Source organism: Vigna unguiculata, chromosome 10 (assembly GCF_004118075.2).
Source record: "Vigna unguiculata cultivar IT97K-499-35 chromosome 10, ASM411807v1, whole genome shotgun sequence".
In the NCBI taxonomy this organism is placed as follows: domain Eukaryota; kingdom Viridiplantae; phylum Streptophyta; class Magnoliopsida; order Fabales; family Fabaceae; genus Vigna; species Vigna unguiculata.
This window is the reverse complement of record NC_040288.1, coordinates 37,147,493-37,172,700: the sequence shown is the minus strand read 5'-3', so window position 1 is coordinate 37,172,700 and position 25,208 is coordinate 37,147,493. Positions and strand designations below refer to the sequence as shown.

The following is a 25,208-nucleotide window of genomic DNA, read 5'->3' as shown; positions in this document are numbered from 1 at the left end:
AGTAAGAAAACAAAGCAACCCAGCGGGAAAAAAAATTGAAAAGGGAAGAGAAAAGAGGAGGATGTTTGCTCATGGTAGGATTAGAATATCTCAAACTCGCTAAAATGGCTTTTCCATTGTACGACGTACATACAAAACTTTGTGTATGAGATAACAAATAGATAGAAGAGCTAGTAAAATGTACAGGGAGAATAAAATATAAAAGAATAAGAATGGGTTGAGCTAAACTGAAGATATCTATTGTTAGTCTGTACAGTTGTTAGTGCTTGATCTCTCTTTGCCTACACTGTTCCCTTTTCTCAAAAAAGTTAGTCACCGCTTATTTGTCTTCTCCTTGCCTGCAGACAAGTTTCCCTTGTGTCAGAATTAGGCATTACTAAAGAGAAACCATAATTTTCTTTCGTAAGTAATTACTCACCAAATATACTTGACTTTAAAGGAAATCGGATTGATGAACCCTTAACTCTTAGCTCCCGGTTTTGCTTGTTTCTACTTTGTTTCTCAATAGCAGAAGAATTATTGCTACTTTCGCCTGTCAGAAAGTTTGCAACTTTACTTACCTTTTCATGGTACACAGCAGGCGGGGCAAGCTTCAACGGAGGCAAGTTTTCTATTTGCATAAACCTCTGATTTTTCTGCAGGTTGCTCAAGATCTCAAACTGCAGAAAAAGATTCAATATAAATGTGTTGGAAGTTGTACAATATTGATGGGATTATACAAAGATTTGATTACATTTACCCGTGATATCTGTTGTTGTCCATACATATTCTCTGTCAAATCACTGTCATGAGGATGGAGGGAACTTCCATGGGGGTACTGGCGCTTCGATGAGAATTTGTTGACCAAGCCATTCGTTGCAATGATTGATTTGTTTCGGGACTGCTGGGATTTCTTGTTAGGCACGCACAGAGGGCATCCCGACGAAGATCCTCTGCTTGATGCCTCAATTTCCGAAACTTCACATTGGAGATGAATTGCATGGCCACAGTTGAAAATCCGAATTCCAGAGCTACCAGAGTTCTTTGTAAGAAGGCAATTACAAATACAGCACACGAGACTCCTGGGGGCATATCCATGGGAGGCCCCTTTCTTGAGTAAACTCATTGTATAGAATGAGTCATCTTCTATCAACGATTTGGCAGCATCCTAAGTGCAGAAGTAGCAACATGAGAACAGAGACAGGACAATACATAAAACTTATGGATGAGGAGAAAATTTAAATTATCTTTCGCTGTCTAGAAAGAAACGGTAATTTGTCAATCAATTTTATATTCTATACCGAAGTTATTTTTACATGTCTACTTAAGAAAGTTCATTTTGTTCTCAGAAATGTCACTAGTTAACACATCCATAGAATAAAATAGATGAAAGTAAATAATTTAGCATAGTGAATGAGATAAACAAAATGCACCAACCAACTATTTGTCAATTGGTGGCATCCTTCAGATCCGCGCATGATAAAACTCATGAAGGGGAGCAAGTTTGGGACAATATTTTATCTCCCAAAGAATTGATAACAAATACAAAAAGATTATTGAGTAAGAACTTAGCTTGAATGAATCTTGCCATGTTTCTTACAGCACTTTTTGAGAAGACTATTTAAAACTTCAACCAGTCAATTTTAATTGGAACTTATGAAGAATAATACACTTCATAAATCTTGACTAGTGAAACTAAAAATATAAACAGAACAAATTGAACAAGTTAACCTTACCAGAATTCTTCTTTCGAAGCCATATGTTCCCAGCATTCCCAATATTGTAAGTTTAAAATCACCAAATTCTTGACTACCATTATCAGACAGAAGTTTAGACATGATTGTTGGAAGGTGAACAAAACCAATCATTCCCTCTACAATCTCTTTAATGAACTGTGATAGCAATTTTCTCAAGATATGACCATTCCGGGACTTTGAAATTTTCCAGCTGCTTTTATAGGCGTCCTTGTCCTGTTGTGAATCTGCTGATCCAGCTAACATTCCAAAATGATTTTTACTTTCATATGCTCCTTCAACATTTGAATCGATCAATGGGTCACAAAACCTGAATTTCAATCAAAGGAAAAAGGTAATTAACGTAGAAGTTTTCCAAATGTCAGGAACAAAAATTTAGGAAAGCTTGTTTTTCAGATTTACTTGATTTGATCATTTACCGACAACCATAGAAATCTGTCAGCTTATGGTAAAAAAATCTTCTTGTTTTACCCATTTTACATTAAAAAACAAAGCTATGTCACAACAACGAAAATAAAAAATCACTTCTGTACTCTTCTTTCCATGGGTTAAACCATGAGGTATGTGGACCAATCTTCGTGTAGGTATAGAATCATCATAGAGATTAAATTTGATCTTAACTCAATCCTACAAAACAAACTTATAAAGTAAGAGTTGTTCTCTACTTATATACTATATTTTAGTCATCTCCCACGCACTTCCTTCGTATTGAGAACTGGACTTCTCAAGCAAGAAAATTGCAAAACTAGATGTCCACATTTCTGATTTTAATTGAAGCCTAACTTAATTTTACAAAATTGACTTATAATGTGTGATTTCTCTCTAATTATAAACAATATTTTAAACCTAACTCCAAATGATGTGGAATATCTAACAAGGGCTATAGTCTAAAATACAAGAAAGGAGGTGGATTTAAAAAAAAAGAGAAATGTTCTTTATTTGCTCATTTATACAAAAGTAATATCATGATTTTTTTTTTTTTTTTGTGGGATGGGACGGGTGGGGGGATCCTCAAGTAAGAACAAATGAAAGGAAGGAAACTAAATAATTAAACTCACGAATCAAGTAATTTAAACCAATGCGCTTCTGACTCCTCAGGATTTAGACGAGGGGTGTTCCGCTGACACAGACCAATACAGGCACGCAATAAATCGTGGATGTCACTTCCCTATTAGATTAGTAACCACTAAAAGAATTAGGTCACCAAATAGATAAAAAACAAAGCATACTTGCATCTTTGGAGATTCATTAAAATATAATTTCAGGAATAGATAAACAAACCTCTTTTGTTCTTAAAACACTGTCGAATACTTCCACATGTGAAGAACCAACTCTGCTATGGTTTAAAACTACAGCTTCCACAGCAGCATCAAGCTTAACGAATTTATCATTTAGATCAGAAAGTGTAATTGAAAGAGCTTTACCAACATCACCAACCCTTTCTAGTAAGAACGCAGTTGCATCTATAATGCCATATTCTTGACAGAGACGTAAACAATGTTCAACTCGATAGCTATCAAACATTTCCAGAAACTTGAGAACTGAACTACCTTCGTACCGGCATAGTAACTGCAAAATTAGATAAAGTGAAGAAAAAAACTAAGTTCCTGCTGCAATTACAACAACGAATTCCCTCAATACAGAAAAACAATTTAAAACAGATGTAAAACGATAAACACTAAGTAAATAAATCAAAAGAAGAGAAAAGATGACAGTATGTCCAACCTCATGAGACATGAAGTTTTAAGAGATAGAAAGAAGTAATCACTAACCACCCCAATTTGGTGCATCCCAAAAAGAACAAAGAACACAAAAAACACTCTGCCGTAACAGTTAGTTCTAGATGGCAAAAAGAACAAGATTGAAAAATCAAGCTAGTCCAGCCATGCAAAGGCATTGGTATAAAAGCTCACCTCAAGGTAAAGCTCAATAAGATCATCAGGCACGTGAATAGGTTTTTCCCGCATGAACTTGGGGAACTTGGATATATTCTCTAAGTAATCTCTAACTCCTTCAGAGTGATCCTTAACCTGCCTCCCATTAAGAGGATTCATAGTGTCATCCTTGCTCAAATTAGACAAGTCTAGGGTGCCAAATAAGTGAAACTCAATGAGCGTCTTCAAATAAAGAAAAAGACTTCTTGGATGAGAGTGAAGTTCAGTTATGATATGGGAACTTTCTTCACTAAAATGACCGAGAACCACATGGAATGCACCCTCCCTACAAGAAACCAGATACAGTAATTGTAAATTAAGATGATTGGTTACATAACTTGAAATATAGAAAAAATCATAATTGCTGCATAACCTTTGAAAAGAATCCAACAAATTAAGGTAAATATAATAAGGAGGAATACCTGCTTAGTTCAACCAATTCAGGAATTCGCAATATGACTGCGGACCGAAATGCTACATGCTCATTGTCAGTCAAGTGTGATAATGTTTTATTAATAAAGGAAAAGGTATGAATAGGCTCGTCTACATCTTTCATATAACTATCCAGTGCAGCCACGTATTCATGTCTGAAACTATGGATCAATCCACAAACCTAAAAAAAGTGGGTAAAATTACTCAATTAGATAAAAAGTTCATATTTGGTATCATTGTGCTTCTGAAGACAATGTTGCCAAAATGAAGAAGATGCCTACCTGATGATATTTGGCTCTTTCACATAGATCTAACACAAATGATGGATCCCAGTCTGACTTAGGAAGTACTTCCAAAAGTGCTAGCACTTGCTTCTCTCTGTTTTTTGGAGTTGAGCAATGAACAGAAATATTGGTAGAGGAGTGACTATCAGATGTCAAATATTCCAATATTTGACACAGTACATCCTTTGAAATTTTAGCTCTTTGGATAGCAACATAATATGCAATGAACTCAAATAGATAACCTATGTCCTTCGAAGGCCACTCTTTTATCAACCCATCTTCACCACTACTAAAGGTTGTATCTGTCTGAACAATATTCATATCAATTATTTGAATGAGTGCATCAACTGTGTTCTGAACCAAAGCATTTTGAGTTTCAGTAGCTTTATCTTCTTTTTTTGCTTCCTCTATAGGTTTATTGACTGAATCTGGTGAAGATGAACAGGCATTTGAAATTTCGTCTTCCATAAAAGCACATCTGAGGACATCTAAGGTAGCTTCAGTGTCTAACTTTAAAAGAAGATAAAGATTCAGGTGGGGTCTTCTGGACTCAAAGTCTGAAATGGTCTGAGATTTCGAAGTACAGGAGTCCTTTAACAAAAACTCCACAAGTTCTCTTCTAAGAGAAGGTAAGCGTGTGGGAGGAATAGTCCCACGGCCTACAATTATATGCAACAAATGAATCACTATTTTGTAGTATTATTGGAATATTTTCAAACTAGAAAAAAAGGAAAAATAAAAAGATTATAAAGTACAAGGAAGAATATTACCTGGTGGAAAGGGAAGACCTGTAAAGCAGTACTTGAGATAAACCAGCATTCTATACCTGTTAAAAGGAGAGACAGAAGGGAAAAAAAATACATATTTAGTCACTTTTAATGTGTTCAGAAAAATTGACAATTTTCTCTGGCGTAGGTGAATTGTATATTAGCTTCAGTGTTTCAGCTTCTATTGTAAGCAGTAGGTGATTTGTTATGTTTCAGCTGTCACTTCTGTTATTATGCGAAAGTTGGTTTTAAATTTAATTCAACCTTCCAAAACTAACTTTCAAGGTGAGGTTTGCACCCTTTCTATAATATAAATTGGTCATATCTTTAAAGAAGTCTTGTCCTCTCCTCTTCAGAAGCAAGCCATGCAGCTTGAATAGGATTCACATTGATTCCTTCAACACCTGACATAACAGTTGTTGGTTGCAATTGTCTGTTCCAAATCAAGGAAAACTAAAATAGAACCAATATAGGGCCCGACTTGTAACACAGCTTTCATAAAAATTATGGTTGTGATTACTTTGAGACATATTTCCAGGTTGTTTAGCTTGTCCTCCCCCTTGCCATCACTCACAAATAGCACATAAAGGAAGTTGATGTTAACAACACAATCCTTAATGGTTTCTCCGAAGATGTCTACATGGCTCACTCCCTGGGTTTTGAACATGCAGATAAAACCCTTGTTTGCAAGCTGCAAAAGGCATGGTCTTAACAGGCCCCTAGGGCCTGCCATGATAAGTTGACCAACATTTACTCCGTTTTGGCTTTGTTAGAAGCAACTGTGAACCGTCTCTTCTTATTCTCATTAAGGATGGCTGCTGTCTTTATACGTTGATGATAGCATCCAATTTGTTCAAGTGTCCACACTTTTAAAGCATGTATATCCAATAAAGCTATAAGAAAAACGTATGTATATATAATATATAAACATAAAAACATTGTCTCTTCATAAACAAGAGGGAAATTGTTCTCTTTATGAATTATTTTTAAAATATAATGAGATTAATAGTGTTATTCCAAAATGTAAATAATAGGAAATAATTTATGATGACGATGATTTATAATTTTTTTATTTCTACAATGGATAAGAAATGTGATTTCAATTTGGATGTGCACAATTACAGTTATATCTTCATTAAGTTTAAAAAATTTATATTTTTCTGGATAGTATCATATCTCGTTATTCATAAAATAACCTCAGCTACTTATTGGATAGACATTTTATCCGTTACTCCTAGGGTTTAGGAGTGCATCATAGTTAGTTCCTCTCCCATTTTGATGCAAAACCAGATCACCAAACTTAACACTGTATTTTCTCTAAGCAACTTGATGACTGGGATTATTTACTTGACATTGGGGTTAAGAACATCCACAGGTTCCCTAAGGCTATTCCAAGCTAAGTATATTCGTGACTCTTCAACATAGGGCTGACATGGCTACAGCCAAAGGCATTTCTGCATCTTTGCCTACAAATATAAACTGTCTTGCAATGGATCTGATTACTTGGATGATCCTGCTCGCTACAGACCTACAGTTGGTAACTTGCAGAACCCCAACATTACCAGACCTGAAAATGTGTATGCTGTCAACAAGGTGTATCAGTTCATGTCACACACAGCACTTCAATCTCAGGAATGCTGTTAAACACATTCTTTGGTATTGTCAAGGCTCCACTGATTTTGAACTTGTTCTCCAGCCTGACTCCTCTCAGCTTGAATGCCTTTTGTGATGCTGTTTCAACATCTGATGCAGATGATAGAGTATCCACCTCAGGTACTTGTTTCCTTCTTGGGCAGTATCATTTCATGGTGGTCTAAATAGCAAACACCTGTTACTAGATCAAATACTGCAGAAAAATACAACAGCTTGGCCTTGGCAGCTTCTGAAGTTCTTTGGGTTTCAATCCCTTCTCCAAGAGCGTAAGGTTTCAGTTTTCACTCCCATCATCTACTATGACAATTAGAGTACTGTTGTTCTGAGTCACAATCTTGTGCTTCTCTCTCAGAGCAAACACACAGCTAGATATTTTCTGTGTCCAGGAGAAGGTTCTCAATACATCTCTCACAGTTGATCATGTTCCTTCTCAAGAGTAAGTTACTGAAGTCCTCACCAAACCTCTTTCAAAGGCCAAGTTCTGCAATCTAAGACAAACTCAGAGTTCTAAGCTGCTGACAGCACTCAACCTCATGTGATTGAACATTAGCTCAAGTGTTTCAGCTTCTAAGGTAAGCCATAGATTATTCTTTGCCAGCTCTGGTTAGCTATCTATTGTGTCATTTCAGTTACAGACAGTTACAAAAGCTGCTTCTAATCTCTTTACTACGAACAGCTGAGCCATCTGTTGAGAGATTCCTAAAATCATTAACTTAAACTTTCTTCTCTTTCAATTCTCAGTTTCTCTAAATTCTTCGTAATGTATAAACTGCCATCCATTTTCTTGTGCACATTATACAGACTGCCACAGAAATTGTAGTCAATTCAATTTTTTATTAAAATTAATGTCTAAAAATTGGTTATAAAGGCTTCACGCAAGATCAGAACTGGAGCTAAATAAGGTCAACGGACGTAAAGGTTGTACATAGCTATTTTGTGTAATTATTGGGTACTGGTGAATAAAAAATGTTTTTTTTTTCTTTTCTCTTCACCTTTTCCACGGGAAGTTAAAATAATGGAAGTATGTTAGAACTAGGAATGCTTTAGAGAGATTCCCATTATTTATTAGGTTCCTAGCACTGCCACCATCTCCGTTTGTTCTCTTACTATAACTACATTGCTCATGTAGGCTTCTTCAGAGACTTTGGCATATTTTTTAACTTGAGAAGACAAAAAAAATCCACAAATTTTACAAATCCATATTGGCTTTCTCCATGAGTTGGAACTCACAAACAATACATGGATATGGAGAAAGAAAAATAGGATACTGGAATAATAAGGAGAAAGGAAACATACCCAAGTGCAGTAGCACTTTCCTTTTGGCTATTTTGTAAGACAGCAAACAGCTCCTCGAGAGGTGCCCTAAAATCGTCTAATCCTTTATTGAAGACATAAACCAGTGCACTATAAAGTCCATGCTCCCGGCATAACCTGACGACCTAAATAAAGTATCAAATTAACCATTTGACAGTTGTGCCAACAATAAAAATTAAAGGCAAGAAAAAATGTATCAGAAGATCAAACAACAACCTGATTAAAATCCAAGGATGATATATCCATATGAAGTACACATTGCTCAACCCGCTGTAACCACCCTTTGGTACTATAATACTCAACCAATTCTTGCATGATCTAGACAAAAGTGGGAAAAAACATAAAAATGAAAATATATTATTAGAACTAACAATCAAGAATATAAATTTGAAAGTCAAAAAGATAATATTGATAATGTAGCATCACACTATGTTAAAAAAAGCTTGAAATAATCCAATACCTCGGGAGGTAGAGATCCAAGCATGTCTTTCAAAATATATGGCTCCAGAAGCTCCAAAAATGTTTCTGGAAAAAATTATGAAGTATTTGTACTGTTATACATTTGAAGTTGAAAAAGACTGAATTAATGATGTAAGAGCTTTTACACAAACTATTCATTTTTCCTGGATCAAGTAATCTCAATAAATCAATTGTGAAAAATAGATTTAGCACAATATCCATTCAACCATGCAACCATTAATCAAAGAAAAGTAAGAAAATTAAACTGTTGATGACAATGTAATAATTTCAAATGAATATTTAATTAATTTTCTTTTCATGATTCTTTTGAGGTCTCTGTTTACTGCTGAATGTTTGGCATTTCCGTAAAGTGCCAACAAGAGCATAAGTTCAATGTTGCAAAGAAGAGAATGCATTAGCTATGATAACAAATAAATGCATTAAAGAGAAAGTAGGACTAACACAGGTTGAACCATTGAGAAATATATGTAGAATTGCATCTAATATGGTTTGGCCAAGTAAGAAAAAGATAAATAGAAGCCCCAAAAAAGAACGTTAACCAGATAGAGCAAAGATGGACTGAGTGCTAGAGGTATTGTTCAATATAATACCTTATTAATGGTTTTTGTTTGAGAATATGGTTTTCAACAAAATATTTGGTATCGAATATTTTACTGAGATATCATTAATCAGCTCACAAAGATACACTAATTGCCAGAGGAAGAATATTATACAAAAATAAATAAAAATTCTGTGTTTACTTGTTTTAAATACAGAGCATCTGTTTCAATCATGGAGAGAGGACATTTACAACATCCAAATAATAGAAGACGTTTTATGGTTACTCTTTTGTTTTGGTTTGTAAAGAGTGAACTTCTATCAACATTAAATTACAAATTTACAATGAATTAGTTTTTTTTTTCACTCTGCTGCATCCCCTTTATTAAGAGCCATCCCTTGTCAATTTAAAAATTCATCGAGTTATGAAATTAAAATAAATTGTTAACCAAAAGAAATAATTGAAGCTGGTGCTGAAAAGGATCAAAACACGAAGTGAAATGAAAAGAGACACTCTCTTAATAATATACTACTATAAAATGCTATAGACAACAGGTTACCTCGCTGTTGAACACCCACGAACTTGGAGAAAATTTCATCAAAAAGAATGTCCATCCGTTTGACATGACAACAAAATTCAACAGCAACCCCACCAACACGGGTGTATTGCTCCTTTATCTCGCAATGCATTGAATTGCTTCTACTATTTGAATCATTGGATTGGTCCACTTTACCTATTTGGTTGCAAAACGCCACTGAAATGTAGGAGAACACTTCATCAACATATGATGTAAGCAACTCCACTAAGAAGGGCATTATGGCCTCATGTACGGCATCCAAGGTTCTAGGAAGATCAATAACCCCATGAGCATGGCCATCATAAAGAGTCATTGCCATGTTCAAGGCACCCATCCAGTCACCTGCTTTACGCAAAACAGAAATCCGCTCTTTCCAAGGTAGAAGACGAGAAATGAGAAGATGTGTTGGACCAAGTATATAAATAGAAGCTCCTCTTACAGCAACAGAGTTATGATAAGCTTTTTCAGGATTTCCGAATACATTGATGAAGTGAGTATGATAAGAGACTAGATCATCTCCTCCAATACCATCTATGGCAATACTTGTTTGGTGAATCACAGTTCCATCCTTGGAAAATAAATACAGTTGTCCACTTGAAGTTTGAACTACCAGCATCTGAGCAAGAAAATATATCTTTAACTACCCTTATAGCAAACAAGCAAAGAGATACAACAGGAAGTGTAAAAGGAAACAAGTCGTACACACCCACACACAAAAAAAGTGGTCATACATCTACCTAATCCAGGGACGGAAGTTGATATAATACCTGATCATCCAACCATGCTAGACCTATAGCCGCACCTTCGAGAGACCACTTTCCATATACTTTTAGTTCTGATTTCACCAACTTTGCAACCAGAACCTTACGTTCCCAAGCAATTGCAAGCAATGAAACTCTTTCAATAGCTTCTGCAGACATATTTTCTACAAGAGCAAGAGATATTAGAAATAAGTCAACATCAATTATAATTTGTGATAAAATGAATCGGTACCAGTAGAACTATGTGTTTGTGTCATGTATTTCCATGCAGTATACGGCATGGACCCCTCCCGAACCCCATCTGGCCTAGAGAGTTGTGCATAGACTTGCAATGTAGGGCTCAGCCGTACCTATAACAAAGAAGTCTCAACAAAGCTGAATGAAAAATTATGGCACAAAGGCACATCGAACCAGCAGAAACATCAGATTTCCATACCACCAGTGCAGTTTGATGAGTTACAAATACAACCACACCTTCTTCCAACAAAGAAGAGGATTCATTGAAGAGTTTCCAACCTGCATCTCCACCAACAACACCCATCATGCTGCTTATACTGCTGGCTGGGGTTGAGGTGTTTCCCTGAGAAAAAGGTGAAGCACTTCCGCTGAAGTCATCAAAAAGGAGTGGTGAAGCTGAAAGCACCAAGCCTGTACTTTGCCCATCAAGAAGACACTACAAGATTAAACCAAGTTCAACAAAGGACAAATGTGAGAGGCTTGGATTTTAAATTAACCCACAGCACATTAATGAAAAATGTTATATACCTGAGTTTTGATGGAGAATCTGCTAAACAAAGGAACAACCGAGATAATGTGCAGGAGAACCAGACCCTTACAATCACCAGTAACTGCTTTAAATTGACGAGTATTCTGAGGATCTTGACCTAGAAATAAGGTATGTACTACTGGTGCTGTATGCTCACCACTAATAACTTTTGCTACAACCCCTTTCTGTACATCCCACAGGATAAGATGACCATCACCATAACCAGCTAAAAGAAGGTCTCCTTGTTGATTGAAAGACATGGATGTCACCGGAGCACGCAACCGATCACCTTGTATAGCAAGCATCAACATCTAACAAGAAAACAGCATATATTGATAAATGATGTTAGAGCTGATACCAAACTCAGTGACATAAATGCTTGAAATTATAAGTGTCAGCATTACTGATTTGTGCATTGTCTAGTAATCATTAAAAGAGTGTGTTAATACTAACCCATTAATAATGTGTACACGTGTGTTGGGGAAGCAGGTTTTTTTCTTGTGAGGTAGTTTAATCCCTTATTTTTATCAACAGCAAAAACTAAAAAGTTGTTTGCATTTCCATATTTTTTTCTCATTCCTCAGATATTCCAAGCCAATCTGATACAATATCCTTTCAATGTGAAATCTAAAAGAAAAACTTATCAAGTTAAAAGATAGCATTAAACATAATATTAATATTTGAAAGTCATCTTAGTTGTGGTACTCTTGACAGGCCTTAACTGCAGCCTCATTGGTCTGCTTTCATTGTAGCCTCCAGCACCTTCATAATCATAGTACTAGGAATGAGGGGATATGTTTAGTCCTACATTGCCTTAGCGACATGACCTAACTAAATGCTTATAAGGCTCCTCTCCTTATAATAAGTTTGTTTGGAGCTGAATTAAGCCAAGTCTAAATTTGAAGATCATATCAAGATCTATCATAGATCCATTGTTGGATAACTGCATTGTCCACACTCCCAGCCCACAGCCATTGGCATGAGGTTGTGTTGGAAAGACACCTTAATTGCATCCTCTTTCGTTTGCCTATTGCTGCCTCTTTCATTGTACCACAGCCATCGGCATGAGGTTGTGTTATCAATCATAGATGGCAGAAAATGGTAGAAAGTCAATAGTTCGCAACACCATATAATAGATAGCGTTGCGGGTAAATAGCAAAAGGCACTTAGCCGTTGAAATATGACATATATGTGTGTTAAATTTAAGTTATATTCAAGTAACACTAAAATGCACAAAAATGGGGACAATATTAACGCAAAAGTTCAATTGGCTTAAGACTCGCTGAAAATGACAAGAGAATGTAGGTTGCATGACGCAACTGACACCAACAACGCCCACAGAAGCGGACAGAAGCAAGACTGCAGATCCATGAATTTTATAGCGGCTATTTAACAACACTGGTAAAAGGTGTGAACGGTGTAATTAGTCCCACCGATTTTGTGAAGTTAAATTAAGCACCGAACCCAAATTTTAAGAATTGCATTACTTTTATTGCTTAATTATTATATCAGACTAGGTATATGTTTGCAGGCAACGATGTAAATTAAATTTCCATAATTCATTAAGCATTGAACTTGAGCTAGATCAAAAGAGTTTGATTGAATCGGAAGCAACCTTTCCATCAGAGCTATCAGCATGATGAATGGAATATTTACTGGGAAAGACAACAATGAGCCCTTTTGACATTCCTACTGCAATATAATTAGCATGAACTGCCAAGGCTCGGGCAGAACCTTGCTCGCGCCTGAATGTTTGGGACGAAATTGCCCTGGTGACTGCATTATCAGCATCAACATCAAAGTATCCCAACGTCGTGGACCCTCTCCTAACGCCCTCGAGTCTCATTGGCTGGGCAGCAGCACCCTCTTCCAAATGCAAACCAGTTGAAGCTCGCTTTTTCTCAAGTTTTTCAGCCAATTCAAGTGGTTTCATTGAAAACTCTCGTTTCTTCTCTGCTCTCTTAGCAGCCCTTCTGCTTTCCAATTCCTCAAGCCTCTCTTCCACTAACTCTGAAACATCACCCAATGAACTACCCTCGTCACTACCGCCACCACTCATCTCATTTTTAACATGATCCACAGAGCTGTCACCATTATCCACCGTTTCTTCTGTTTCCACAGCTGAATCCGTAGCTGTGATTCTCTTATCAGCACCATCATTGCCATCCAAGTCACGATCTTTAGTATCTTCATCAAACGTTGAAGAATTCATATCCTTCCCATGGTAACCGTCAACCTCATCTAAATTCCTATTCTCCTCACTCACTATAGAAGAATCATTATAATTGCCATTTCCATCATCATCGCCATCCCCGTTGTCATTATCAGTATCACTATGCACCTGATTGTCAGCGGCACTACCAGCCTTCAAATCAATGACAATATCTGTATCACTCTCAACACGTTCGCCGTTAACAGAAGCACTTTCACTAGACTGAGTCTCGATTTTCAGCGGCACAGGATCGTATTTCTCGCTAAGCTCGCCCAATTCCCCTTTGGAAGAAACATCGGAATAATCGTCGCCAGCGGCAGTGATCGAACTCAACTCAGTGCTGATCGCGGCCGCAGATTTCCTCTTGGAAATGATCGCCGCCGCGTGCGGCGTAGGAACGGATCGAGACGCCGCAGCAGCAGCCGCGAGCGCGGCGCCCGGCTTCGCATTGGACCGCACGCCCTGTAGTAGAGAAGAGAACGGACGCGAAACGCGTGTGCGGTCGGAGAATTCGGGTGGTTTTAGCCGAGAAATTGAATCGAGTGCAGGTTGGAGTGGTTTTGGTTGAAGAGTGGGGTTTTGAGGATGGGAATTGGTGAGTGGAGAGAGAGAGTGAGAGGGAGAGGAAGGAGGAGAGGTTGAGGAAGAAGAAGTGTCACAGTCGTTGAGAATTTCATCGATGGTGCGGTGGGGAGCGTCGTCGTCGGCGTCGGAGGAAGAAGCGGAGGAGGAGGCAGAGTTAAGGAGTGAACGGATGTCAGGCTCCATGGTGTGTGCCCAACCACGATACGCAACAACTCTTTTGTTCTTTTATTATTTTAACTCAATATTCAATTTAACCAAGAAAACAAAAACTTAATATACTTTTAGCTTAAAATTTTTTTAAATAGTATTTATTTAAAAAATAATAAATGTTTTACCTTAAACTTTTCATTATCCTGTCATACAGAGTTTTTTTTATATATATTTTATTAATTTACCAATTTATTATATTTTTAATAAGACATATTAAAACATAATAAATCAATCTTATAATACCATGACAATGATAAGGAACTATAGGAGATTCATGGTTTGTCATCTCAATTTTATCATTCACTCCAAATGAAGTTACACTACTCTAAAAAGAGACAGGATTGTAATATATTCGGGCCAAAACTATTCATGATATTTAATGAAAATCTCTAATAAATATTATAATCCTTGAAATTTTGTGTCTTAAGTTTGTTGGGTTCATATATCCGATAGCCTGTACCTATTATTTATATCTCTTTGGCACAATAACACGGCACTGATAATTTATATATCATGTGTAGCTATATATAAAATAAAGGATTCAATATCATATATGCTTCTAAAGAACTTTGCGGTAGAAAAAAAATTAAATTAAAAATCTAGTCAGAAAATAAATAAATTCAAAGTGAGAAAAAAAATACAAATATGTAATTGAAATGAATAGCAATTATTTCAGTCATTTCAGTATATTCATTAATCGCCCTCTTGGGACAAGGGAGAAGTGCTGTGTAAACTAATATATATTAGTTCCAAAGTGCTCTAAGATATCATGATGATAAAGGAAGAAAAAACCATGATGATGAGTACAATCTGCCAGCCATGTATGATATATATATATATATATATATATATATATATATATATTAAATATAACAGTGATGATGTATGTAATTTTTTATTTTAGAAATAAAGTTAAAGATACAAATAAATAATATTGCATATATTTTACTATATTATCATCCTCTTATTAGCCTTCCTAATATATTACTATATGTTTACTATTATAGATCAATACATTTTTAAATTTATTATTTTATTATCATTTCATCAATTCCAATGAAGAACATATAGAGTATGTCAACATAATATTGGTCAAAGTAAAATTAAGCTTATGTAAAAGGAAAAATAACTTTGTTTTTTCTGAAAGAAGGTTTCCTCTTTGAATTTCATGAATGAAAATAAAACATATTTAAAGAAAAAGTCTCAACTAAAAATATTTATTAAAGATAGGTTATAAATAAAAGTAATAAAGTTAGATAATTGAAATATATAGTATGATGGAAAAAAAAAACATTTTATCATATAAGACATATTCCCCACTTGAATATTGGCTCTTAGCTATTCTTGTTTCTATTATTTTGCGACCACACTTTGTCTCTTTCACAACTCGTGTTCAAGCTTAGCTTTGCTCTCCACCGTCGAAGAAAAAAAATTGAATCACTTTACATCCTCCCATAAACAAATTAAAATCCAAAGAAACCTTTTATTTATTTATCACCTTTTCATTTACCTATCTCAATTAAAAAGTAGGCAGTTGATAAATTCACACACAAAAAAATGCACAGTAACTCATTAAGACAAGGTAAAAAGTTATTTTAAATGTAAATGGAGTTAATCTAAATTTACGATTCGTTGTTGCACACATTTTTTTCTGCACATGATGCACTGACGGACACAAACTCTCAAACCACAACTTGGAAAATGACAACGAACATGACGAGTTAGTGATTTAACCCGTGAAATCATTAACAAAAAGAAAAAAAGGTTGTCTAAAATGTTATTAATGATAAACCCACGAAAAGAATTCTTATTTTTTTTAAGATTTCATTGTCTACTCGAGGGCATATTCCAATTATTCATAGTATCATGCCCCCACAAAATTTCTGAAATCTCAAAAACTCTGCAAGCCTCTAATATCATTTGAGGTGTCCAAGCCATGCAGGTACACAGAATCAATCTATGGTTGCCACGTGGAATCTACTACACTACAAATGTTGCATTCCCAGTGCAGTGTTTTGAAGCAAATCAATAATTCACTGATAATTTTTCATTCCAATGCTTTGTCCTTCTGATTAACCTTGCAACTTGGTCATTCAAACTCCATCAAATTTCTTCAGTCAGGTCTCTCTCCCAAACTCTCTGTGTGTGCTTCATTGCCTGGTTAGTTGGTTCCTTCTCTCATTTTCTTCCCCTTTTTCAGTGGTCCTGGTTTAATGTGCCATTTTCTGAAGTGTTTGTTGTTCTTAATAATTCAAGACAGTTTTTTTGAAAAACATGGTTTCCCTTTTCATTGCAATGATGCTACCATCTTGAATATATGAAAAAGCTCAGAGCTTTGAACTCGTAACACTGATTACAAATGTGTTGCTTCAAGATGATTTCAGTTGAGGAAGTAAGAAACTTTTTTTTTGTTCAGAGTAGGTACCAAAAATGGCAACTTTGACTGCTTCAAGTAACTTGATCTCTGGAAATTCTCATGCCCAACATGGACCAACTGCATCATTTGAGTCTAAATCAGTGGCAATGGGATTTAAATCTCTAAAGCACACCAATCCTCATAATGGACTGAGAATTTTGAACCCAGTGGATGAGCTACTTAACAGGACCCCAATCAAAACCAACTCAGTACAAGCTAAGAGGAAGGGACTTCAAGGCAAGAATGTCAAGCCTAAAGGTGTAATCATATGTGGCATGAATTTGATTTTTGTTGGAACGGAGGTGGGTCCATGGAGCAAAACTGGTGGGTTAGGAGATGTTCTTGGAGGTCTTCCACCAGCATTAGCAGTAAGCTTAATGTTATTATTTTATTGATTGCCATATTTGAAGTTCTTGTCAGCAAGATTCCCTCTAACTAGTCCTTCTCTAGGGTTATGGACATCGAGTTATGACTATCGCTCCACGTTATGACCAATACAAAGATGCCTGGGATACAAGTGTTGTGGTTGAGGTGTGTTCTTGACTTTTCAATTTTGTATTGATGGAAGAGGTTTTAACCCAATTGGGATCTGCTTATTGCAGCTGAAAGTAGGGGATAGAACTGAAAAGGTTCGCTACTTCCATTGCTATAAGAGGGGAGTTGATCGTGTCTTTGTGGATCACCCTTTGTTTCTTGCAAAGGTTGGAATATTTCTTAACCTTTCTGTGATACTGTTTTGCTTTCAGATATTTATTACTAGTGACTGAACTTCCAGGTCTGGGGGAAAACCGGAACCAAACTTTATGGACCAACTACAGGAGATGATTATGAAGACAACCAACTACGTTTTAGTCTATTTTGCCAGGTTCAATATCGTATCCTTTCGATATTTGCAGTTTCTATAATGTTTTCAGTAGAAAACTATTACTTCTAACCAGAAAAGATTATAATAAAACTACTATTTTTAACTGAGATACACGTTTTTAACTTGGGAGGGGGGTTTCACTGTTATCCATCATATCATTTCAATGGTGGTATTGCACATTTTAATTGATTATAAGAAATGCATGCAGTTTGCCTCTGTAAATATTCTCTTTGAAGCATGTTTATAAGTAGTAATATGAAGTTCTGAGTGCAAGAAGGCTACTTGCAGAGTTGCGTTAGTTATATGATGGATAAAGTAGTGATATGTGCTCTTTATAATAACTCATATACATCTAATGTCTACCCTTTCCTTGTTTTTTCTCTTTGAATTAATCTCCAGGCAGCTTTGGAAGCACCAAGAGTTCTCAATCTCAATTCCAGTAAATATTTCTCTGGACCATATGGTATGGACTAAGTTCATGAATGAAGTTCTTCAAAGCTCACAACAACATAGGATCTTTTGTGCATGATGTTTAAATTTTTCTTTTGCAGGTGAAGATGTAGTTTTCATCGCCAACGATTGGCACACCGCCCTTATCCCCTGTTACTTGAAATCTATGTACCAGTCAGTAGGCATCTATAAGAATGCTCGAGTAGGTCTAAATCACACTGGCTTGTTATTCTATACATGATCAACTTACAAGTTCTTCAAATTTTCTTTATGGTTGTTGCTATTACCAGGTTGCTCTATGTATCCACAACATTGCTTACCAAGGAAGATTTGCATTCGCAGACTATGCACTTCTAAACCTCCCTGACCAATTTAAAAGCTCCTTTGACTTTATTGATGGGTATGTTGCTCATAATAAGTTCTGAAATGTAACCGTTGCAGACAACTAAAAAATTTAACCACTTTATGTTGTTCTAATATTGCAGGCATCTTAAACCAGTGGTTGGAAGGAAAATCAATTGGATGAAAGCTGGAATTATAGAATCATGGTTTGTGATAACTGTTAGTCCAAACTATGCTAAAGAACTATTGTCAGGTCCAGACAAAGGTGTGGAACTGGACAACATCCTTCGCAAAATTGAAGATCGTTTCATTGGAATTGTGAATGGCATGGATGTTCAGGAGTGGAATCCATCCAGTGACAAGTATATAGCCGTCAAATACGATGCTTCAACAGTAGGAACCTTTTTTTAAGAGTTAAAGTATCTCTAAATGTGTCATGGCTCATAATAGAAATGAATAAATAACAAATTCTCCTTCTTAGGTTTTGGAAGCAAAGGCTCTTTTGAAAGAAGCCCTCCAAGCAGAAGTTGGATTGCCGGTGGACAGAAATATTCCTCTCATTGGTTTCATTGGTAGGCTTGAAGAGCAAAAGGGTTCAGATATTCTTGCAGAAGCCATTCCCCAATTTATCAAGGAGAATGTTCAGCTGGTAGCCCTAGTAAGTATAAAATCAAAATGAAAGAAAGAAAGAAAGTAAACACAGTTTCTTAACCCTTCAAACATAAGAAAAGAAACAAGAAATCTCATTCAAGGGTGTTTTTGCTGTTGTCTTAGGGAACAGGAAAAAAACAAATGGAAAAACAGCTTCAGGAACTTGAAATTGCATACCCTGACAAGGCCAGAGGAGTGGCAAAATTCAATGTTCCCCTGGCCCACATGATAATTGCTGGTGCTGATTTTATATTGGTTCCTAGCAGATTTGAGCCTTGTGGTCTCATTCAGTTACAAGCTATGCGCTATGGAACAGTATAATCCCTGCTTTGACAATCCTTCATATCTAGTGTTCTTTCTAGCCGTAACATTTCCCAGACTTTACATTTTTCTTTAACTTTTACTTTTCACTGTGCTAGGTACCTATTGTTGCCTCAACCGGTGGATTAGTTGACACTGTTAAAGAAGGCTTCACAGGATTTCAGATGGGTTCCTTCAATGTAGAGGTAATATCTTTCATCAGTTCATAATCTGCAAGTGTGCCATTAGTTCATGAAGTTCTAAGCACTAACCATTATCCTATTTTTCAATGTCTAGTGTGAAGCTGTGGATGCTGCTGATGTGGATGCTATAGCAAAGACTGTCACAAGGGCCCTTGCAGTCTACGGAACTCCAGCTTTCACAGAAATGATCCAGAATTGCATGGCTCAAGATCTTTCATGGAAGGTGAGTGAGGGCAGAACTATATTAGTGGTACTTCTATAGATTAAGTCTAATGATTGAGAGTGGTAAGGTGACTTAGTGGTTAGATGAAAGGGAAGGGAAGAAAAGGTCATGAGTTTGATCCCTTCTGCTAACAATTTAGAGAAATACATTGATTTGATGGATTTGGATGAGAGAAGTCATGGGTTCAACTTCCCTGCTAACAAAAAACTAACAACTAACATTTGTGGATAAAAAAAAGTTTAGTGGTCAAGCACAGACTAGTTTGCATAGTCTTTCCAAATAAGTTCATATTAGACATCACTATCAAGTGCATTGTCTTTATTCTCAAATAATTTTCACACATTCAACCACAAAAAATCATAATAAGCATTAAAAAAGATAAACTTATTGTTGGAAGTCTCACGTCAACTAGAGATAAGACCAATTCACAATATATAAGTCGGTGCAAACCTCACCTTACAAGTTGGTTTTGTAGGGTTGAGTTATGCTTAAAGTTCACTTCTAATACTTATCATACTATATTTCTCAATTTAATCTTGGTAAATCTGTTTTGGAAATAGGGACCTGCGAAGAAGTGGGAGGAAGTGCTGCTAAGCTTGGGAGTTCCTGGTAGTGAACCTGGATCTGAGGATGGAGAAGAAATTGCTCCACAGGCAAAGGAAAACGTGGCAACTCCATAAAATAAGAACATATATGTGAAGGAAGCCTCTTTTAGTGAGTCTCATGAAGTTCCCTAAGCCCCTTGATTCTTATTGTGCTTCTATCCTACTTCCATATTTTTGTTTTCTTCAAAATATATGATAGAAATTAATGTACATGGACTCGGTGATTACACTGTTCGGATCAGTGTTTTCGACTTTATTTATAAGAGTATGTCTTCAAGATTAGCATGCATAAATTAAAGCGTTTCTTAGCTGTCTAGATATGATACTGGCTAACTTAGGCTTATTATTGTATTTTGGCTTCAACAGGTGCGTTTATTTTTGTAAAATGTAATTTTACAGCATAAAAATGTCATGGCTGTTATAATATTTTACAATATAATGTTGGTAGTTAAAGACACGTTTAATTAAGAATAAACTAACACTGAAGATTTTACACTAATTTTTACTATAAACTAATTTGTTAGTGTGTTATTGCAAATTACTTTATATTAAGCTCAACTTTAACACAATGAACTGTAGAAAATGAAAACATTATACATATAAATACTAAATAGTTAAACTTATTAGGACTGTCTAAGTAGTTGACATTTTTTTAATAGTTAATGTAATTTTAAAAGAAATAATTATTTCCTTAAAATAGTGGTACCAATCAAAACATTGGTTTCCCGTTCAATTGAATTTGGACTTTCTGTTGAGTATTTTTGTGTTGTTCCTCTAGTGTGTTTTCACAATATACTGATTACTATTAATTTTGACATTTTGAAATATATTAAAAAGATATTTAAAATATCAATACAATATATTTTTAATGCTCAACAGAGAACAACACCAGAAAAGTCAATAGAGAATTTAAACTCCGTCCAATTCCACCCTTTTTACATGTGCATAATTTTCAAAAAGAAAATATAAAATAACAAAAGCATGCAGAAAAATAGCTGGTATTATTATCTTTTCACCGGTTGTCGCATTAGTCTTTTAAGAGAAAGTTTATACTTTCAAATCGTTGATAATTACAGTTGATAGCAATTCCTTAAAAAAACTCGAAAAGGAAAAAAGTATGTTGTTTTGTAAAGCCTCTCATAATGATTTATCTGTAACAAGCATTAACATTGTTCCTTCAAAAATGTTTAAATATGTCAAAATCATCTTATGAACCCGTTTTTTCCCCTATTCATATTCAATGTGAACCTTAACTTTTATGTAGATCTAAGTAGGTAAAAGGGTTTTTCGAAATGTATTCTATATTTTCTATATCTTTTATTGCTGATAAATAAAATCTTAAGAACCCTTTACCGTTTCATATTAAGAAAGTGTCATTGTTGAAGCTACTTACACTGAAACATTAACATTTAGAAAATTAGTCTATTAGGAAGAGTACAAGTCTTCAATATTGAGAACATGAAGGAAGAATTAGTTAAGTCAATTAGTGGACAAACTTAGCATAAAGTACATCATTTATTCATTCCTTGAATAAACCCTTTCGTTTGAGTTATTGGATTATTTCTCTTGGTACATACATGTATCTTTGCCTCTTCTGTAATTACGCTTTCAAGGCATCATTTGATTATTTATGTGAAGATTCAGCTGAAGAATGTTGTTCAGAAGTTATTTCACTGGTTTGTGAAGCATCCGCAATTGTTCTTGGTGTCTCTCTTTTTGTTGTAGTTCTGGTAGTTCTGGTAACTGTTACATGATTCTTCCTTTTAATGCAATCTTGCTTAAATTTAAGCACCCAAAAGACAATATCAATAACATAATATGTTTTTGAGTTAAATATGTTTATAGTTGCTAAGCTTGAAGACGGAATTGAAATTTGATCCTATTTCAAACTTTGATACAGTTTTATTCTCAAACTTTTTTGTTTTAAAACTTTAAAATTGAATAATGTACCAAAGTTTGAAATACGGACGAATTTTCAATTTTGTGTCAAAGTTTACAAACTAAAACCATACTTAACCCTATGTTTTTTTACCTTACCTGTACTAATAGTTGGTCTTTCCATTGAAGAAGGATATCTAAGGATACCAGGTGACCCATAGTGCCTAGGAATAACTGGAGAATGCATCATTTGGGGATAATGGAATCCAAAACCTTGAGCTTCGATATTGTGTGCATGCTGAGCAGAAAAAGGATAAGTGTTATGGACCAATCCTATAGGTTCAGGTGGCCCAATGTAGGGGTAGTAAGTTGAGAACTGTTGCCCTCCAAGTACTCCATAACAGTTCTACAAAATTGTGCAGACAAAAGTATGCCAAAGTTATTGAAGAAGTTACATGTGCATAATCAATCATTCAGAAATTATTATTGGTACGAGTTATATTATGTGTGAAACATCTATTGCACGAACACCTACCATGGGGTACATCATGTCATGTGAAGGTTGAATATATCTGCTAAAAAAGCAAAGAAGCAAAATCAAAAAGAATGGAGAAATAAAAAGAGAGAAAATAGAGCTTCAAAATAGAAAAATAACCAAAAGTTCTACCCAAAAGTTGAGTTAGGAAATGTGTATTGCCCATTATTTTGATGGAAAAATGCAGAGAAAGGGTCATGATAAACAGAGAAAGGGTCATGATAAACAGAGAAAGGGTCATGATAAACAGGTGAAGCCAATAAACCAGGTGCTTCTCTAAACCAACCTGCACCCACCATGTGAAGTTATTTCTCAATTATTTTTCTTTTGAGCATAAACAACTAGTGATGTTTAACACTTAATAGTAAAGATTGAAAGGAAAAGTTAAAGGAAAATGGACAGATTGAGACCACGCTGTGGAGCCTGTCTGCGATTCTTGTTTGCACCAATAGATGCAATATTGCAATTTGTCTTCCGTCCATCAATTATTGGATATGGGTTTCGAACTGCTTTCAATGCTACCTCAGGATCCTTGAATGTGATCTATGATGATGAAAAAACAAAAACAAAAACAAAAACAAAAACAAAAACTCATTGTTTAAAACCACGTAGAAATTGAAATGGAGAAAAAAGAGACATGAGAATCAAAAGGGGAAAATGGGGCTTACAAAACCATAACCCTTGGATCTTCCAGTGTTCTTATCTGTGATAACAACAGCCTCTAAAATCTCTCCGAACTGCTCAAAATACCTTCTCACTGTGTCCCTCTGAGTCTCCCAAGCTAAACCTCCAACAAAGATTTTGGTAGAAGTTGTATCAATGTGTTCACTTGAATTGATGTTACCACCACCCATTGCTTTATGGAGATACTAAGTGTATTTCAAAATGATATACAACCTCAAATTTCCAAATTCGAATGGCAAATGTTCTTATGAAGATGACCTCAAATGAATTATCAGTAAAAAATTGAAAGCATGCATGCACTTTTGATGCACAGATTATATTTGTAATAAGGTCACAACCACCACTTTTACAACTTCAATTCCTCAGGGGAAAGGAAGAGTAAGGAAACAAAAATCAGATAATAAAATATAATCGTTGCAACACAAGTTATATAGAAGATGGAACATAATATTGAAATAAATAAGAAAACCAACCTTTTTTTACTGTATCACCGTTTTTCATGTGCTGTTTCATTCATGAAAATGTGTCATTTTGAGAGCACAGGACTTCTGCTTCGTTGGATTCAACTTTCCCTTATGTGTGTGCCTTATGGACATGATACGATAATTTTCATATCAAGTCATTTTTTTGTAATAAATAACTGATTTTTTGTTTATCTTTTTTTTTTCCTACTCAGTTTAAATGTCTTAACTTTATGTGTATTTGCGTCTCTAACCTCCTTAACTCTTGGTAGCTGGAGTTGAGGCATTTAAATTCTATAAAAAAAAGGATAACAAAAATAAGAGACTAAAATTAAATTCTAGAATCTAATTTGGCTCTTAATTTATTTTTATCTGTTAATACCTGAACCCAACTCTTCATACACCTAAAACCACCCTCCCCCACTCTTCATTATTTGCAATCTATCTTTTTTCTTTTTTTTCTCGAAGTTGCTTAACTGTAAGAATTTATTAACATTACAAAAAATAAAACTCCATTAAAAAAATATCCTTTACAATATATATATATATATATATATATATATATATATATATATATATATTATTAGTTAAGAGACTTTCTTATGTATATATTTATTTACGCATAATCGAAAATACAAAATTCAAAACAACAATCCATTTCAAAACAAAAATATCATCTTATTTCACGTATTTTATATTTGAATATAAATTTAAGATTTTTATTATTGTATACTCACCCTTTTTTTTTTAAATCCATACCAATCTTATTTCTCCAAACTTACTGACAAAAATTATTAACATTAAAAGAAAGCACCCCATTTTAAAAAAATATCCTTTATAATATAATTATATTATATTATATATATATATATATATATATATATATATATATATTATAACATATATTATATATTATATATTTTATTATAAATTATTATTGTTAAAAATAGATTTTAAATTTAATTCAGTCCCACAAATTGGCTTGTAAAGTGAGATTTGCACCTCACTTGTATAATATAAAATTGTCTTATCTTTAGTCAATATTGTACTTCCAACACACTCTCTCACACCGAGGTATATACATCTTGTGCGTAGGTTTAGAAATGAGTGGTCTATTATTAGCGGGTGAAAAAGAATGTCCAAAAAATCTTGTTATGATAGACTCAATCCCATAAAACCGACTTGTAAGGTGATCTACATAGTATGAAATTATCTTATCTCTAATCAATGTGAAACTTCCAACAATTATTATTATGAGTTAGAGACTTTGTTATGTATATATTTATTTATGATAACTAAAGATACAATTTCAAAGCAACACCGCCATTTCAAAACAAAAATATTATCTT

General features: G+C 34.9%; 3 protein-coding genes across 6 annotated transcripts; 1 reads left to right on the top strand and 2 right to left on the bottom strand.

The window, feature by feature from the left end:
* Nucleotides 1-75: 75 nt before the first annotated feature.
* LOC114167345 (vacuolar protein sorting-associated protein 8 homolog) lies at nt 76-14,248 on the bottom strand. The gene is made up of 19 exons (XM_028052411.1): nt 12,855-14,248; nt 11,239-11,550; nt 10,910-11,146; nt 10,706-10,823; nt 10,480-10,637; nt 9,695-10,328; nt 8,578-8,642; nt 8,334-8,435; nt 8,100-8,242; nt 5,154-5,209; nt 4,381-5,042; nt 4,090-4,280; nt 3,647-3,953; nt 3,015-3,302; nt 2,792-2,901; nt 1,716-2,043; nt 740-1,147; nt 419-659; nt 76-338 (listed from the first exon to the last, which is right to left on the bottom strand). Exons 1-19 carry the CDS (start codon nt 14,217-14,219, stop codon nt 313-315), a joined length of 5,751 nt encoding a protein of 1,916 aa, XP_027908212.1. The 5' UTR covers nt 14,220-14,248; the 3' UTR covers nt 76-312.
* Nucleotides 14,249-16,132: 1,884 nt separating this feature from the next.
* LOC114167381 (granule-bound starch synthase 1, chloroplastic/amyloplastic-like) lies at nt 16,133-20,617 on the top strand. Of its 2 annotated transcripts, none has more exons than XM_028052464.1 (14): nt 16,133-16,406; nt 16,668-17,030; nt 17,113-17,193; nt 17,265-17,363; nt 17,438-17,527; nt 17,927-17,990; nt 18,079-18,179; nt 18,268-18,377; nt 18,463-18,712; nt 18,801-18,977; nt 19,094-19,285; nt 19,390-19,476; nt 19,568-19,696; nt 20,257-20,617. In XM_028052464.1, exons 2-14 carry the CDS (start codon nt 16,677-16,679, stop codon nt 20,374-20,376), a joined length of 1,854 nt encoding a protein of 617 aa, XP_027908265.1. In that variant the 5' UTR covers nt 16,133-16,406; nt 16,668-16,676; the 3' UTR covers nt 20,377-20,617. The 2 variants fall into 2 exon arrangements, with proteins under 2 accessions (XP_027908265.1, XP_027908264.1); XM_028052463.1 differs by having other exon boundaries at nt 16,135-16,406; nt 16,663-17,030.
* A 1,179-nt stretch (nt 20,618-21,796) lies between these two features.
* Nucleotides 21,797-23,823, bottom strand: LOC114167657 (RNA-binding protein 38-like). 3 transcript variants are annotated; one of them, XM_028052771.1, is made up of 6 exons: nt 23,383-23,823; nt 23,125-23,257; nt 22,847-23,000; nt 22,715-22,754; nt 22,339-22,585; nt 21,797-22,044 (listed from the first exon to the last, which is right to left on the bottom strand). In XM_028052771.1, exons 1-6 carry the CDS (start codon nt 23,566-23,568, stop codon nt 21,926-21,928), a joined length of 879 nt encoding a protein of 292 aa, XP_027908572.1. In that variant the 5' UTR covers nt 23,569-23,823; the 3' UTR covers nt 21,797-21,925. The 3 variants fall into 3 exon arrangements, with proteins under 3 accessions (XP_027908572.1, XP_027908573.1, XP_027908574.1); XM_028052772.1 differs by having other exon boundaries at nt 22,715-22,751; XM_028052773.1 differs by having other exon boundaries at nt 21,979-22,078.
* Between the last annotated feature and the right edge of the window lie 1,385 nt (nt 23,824-25,208).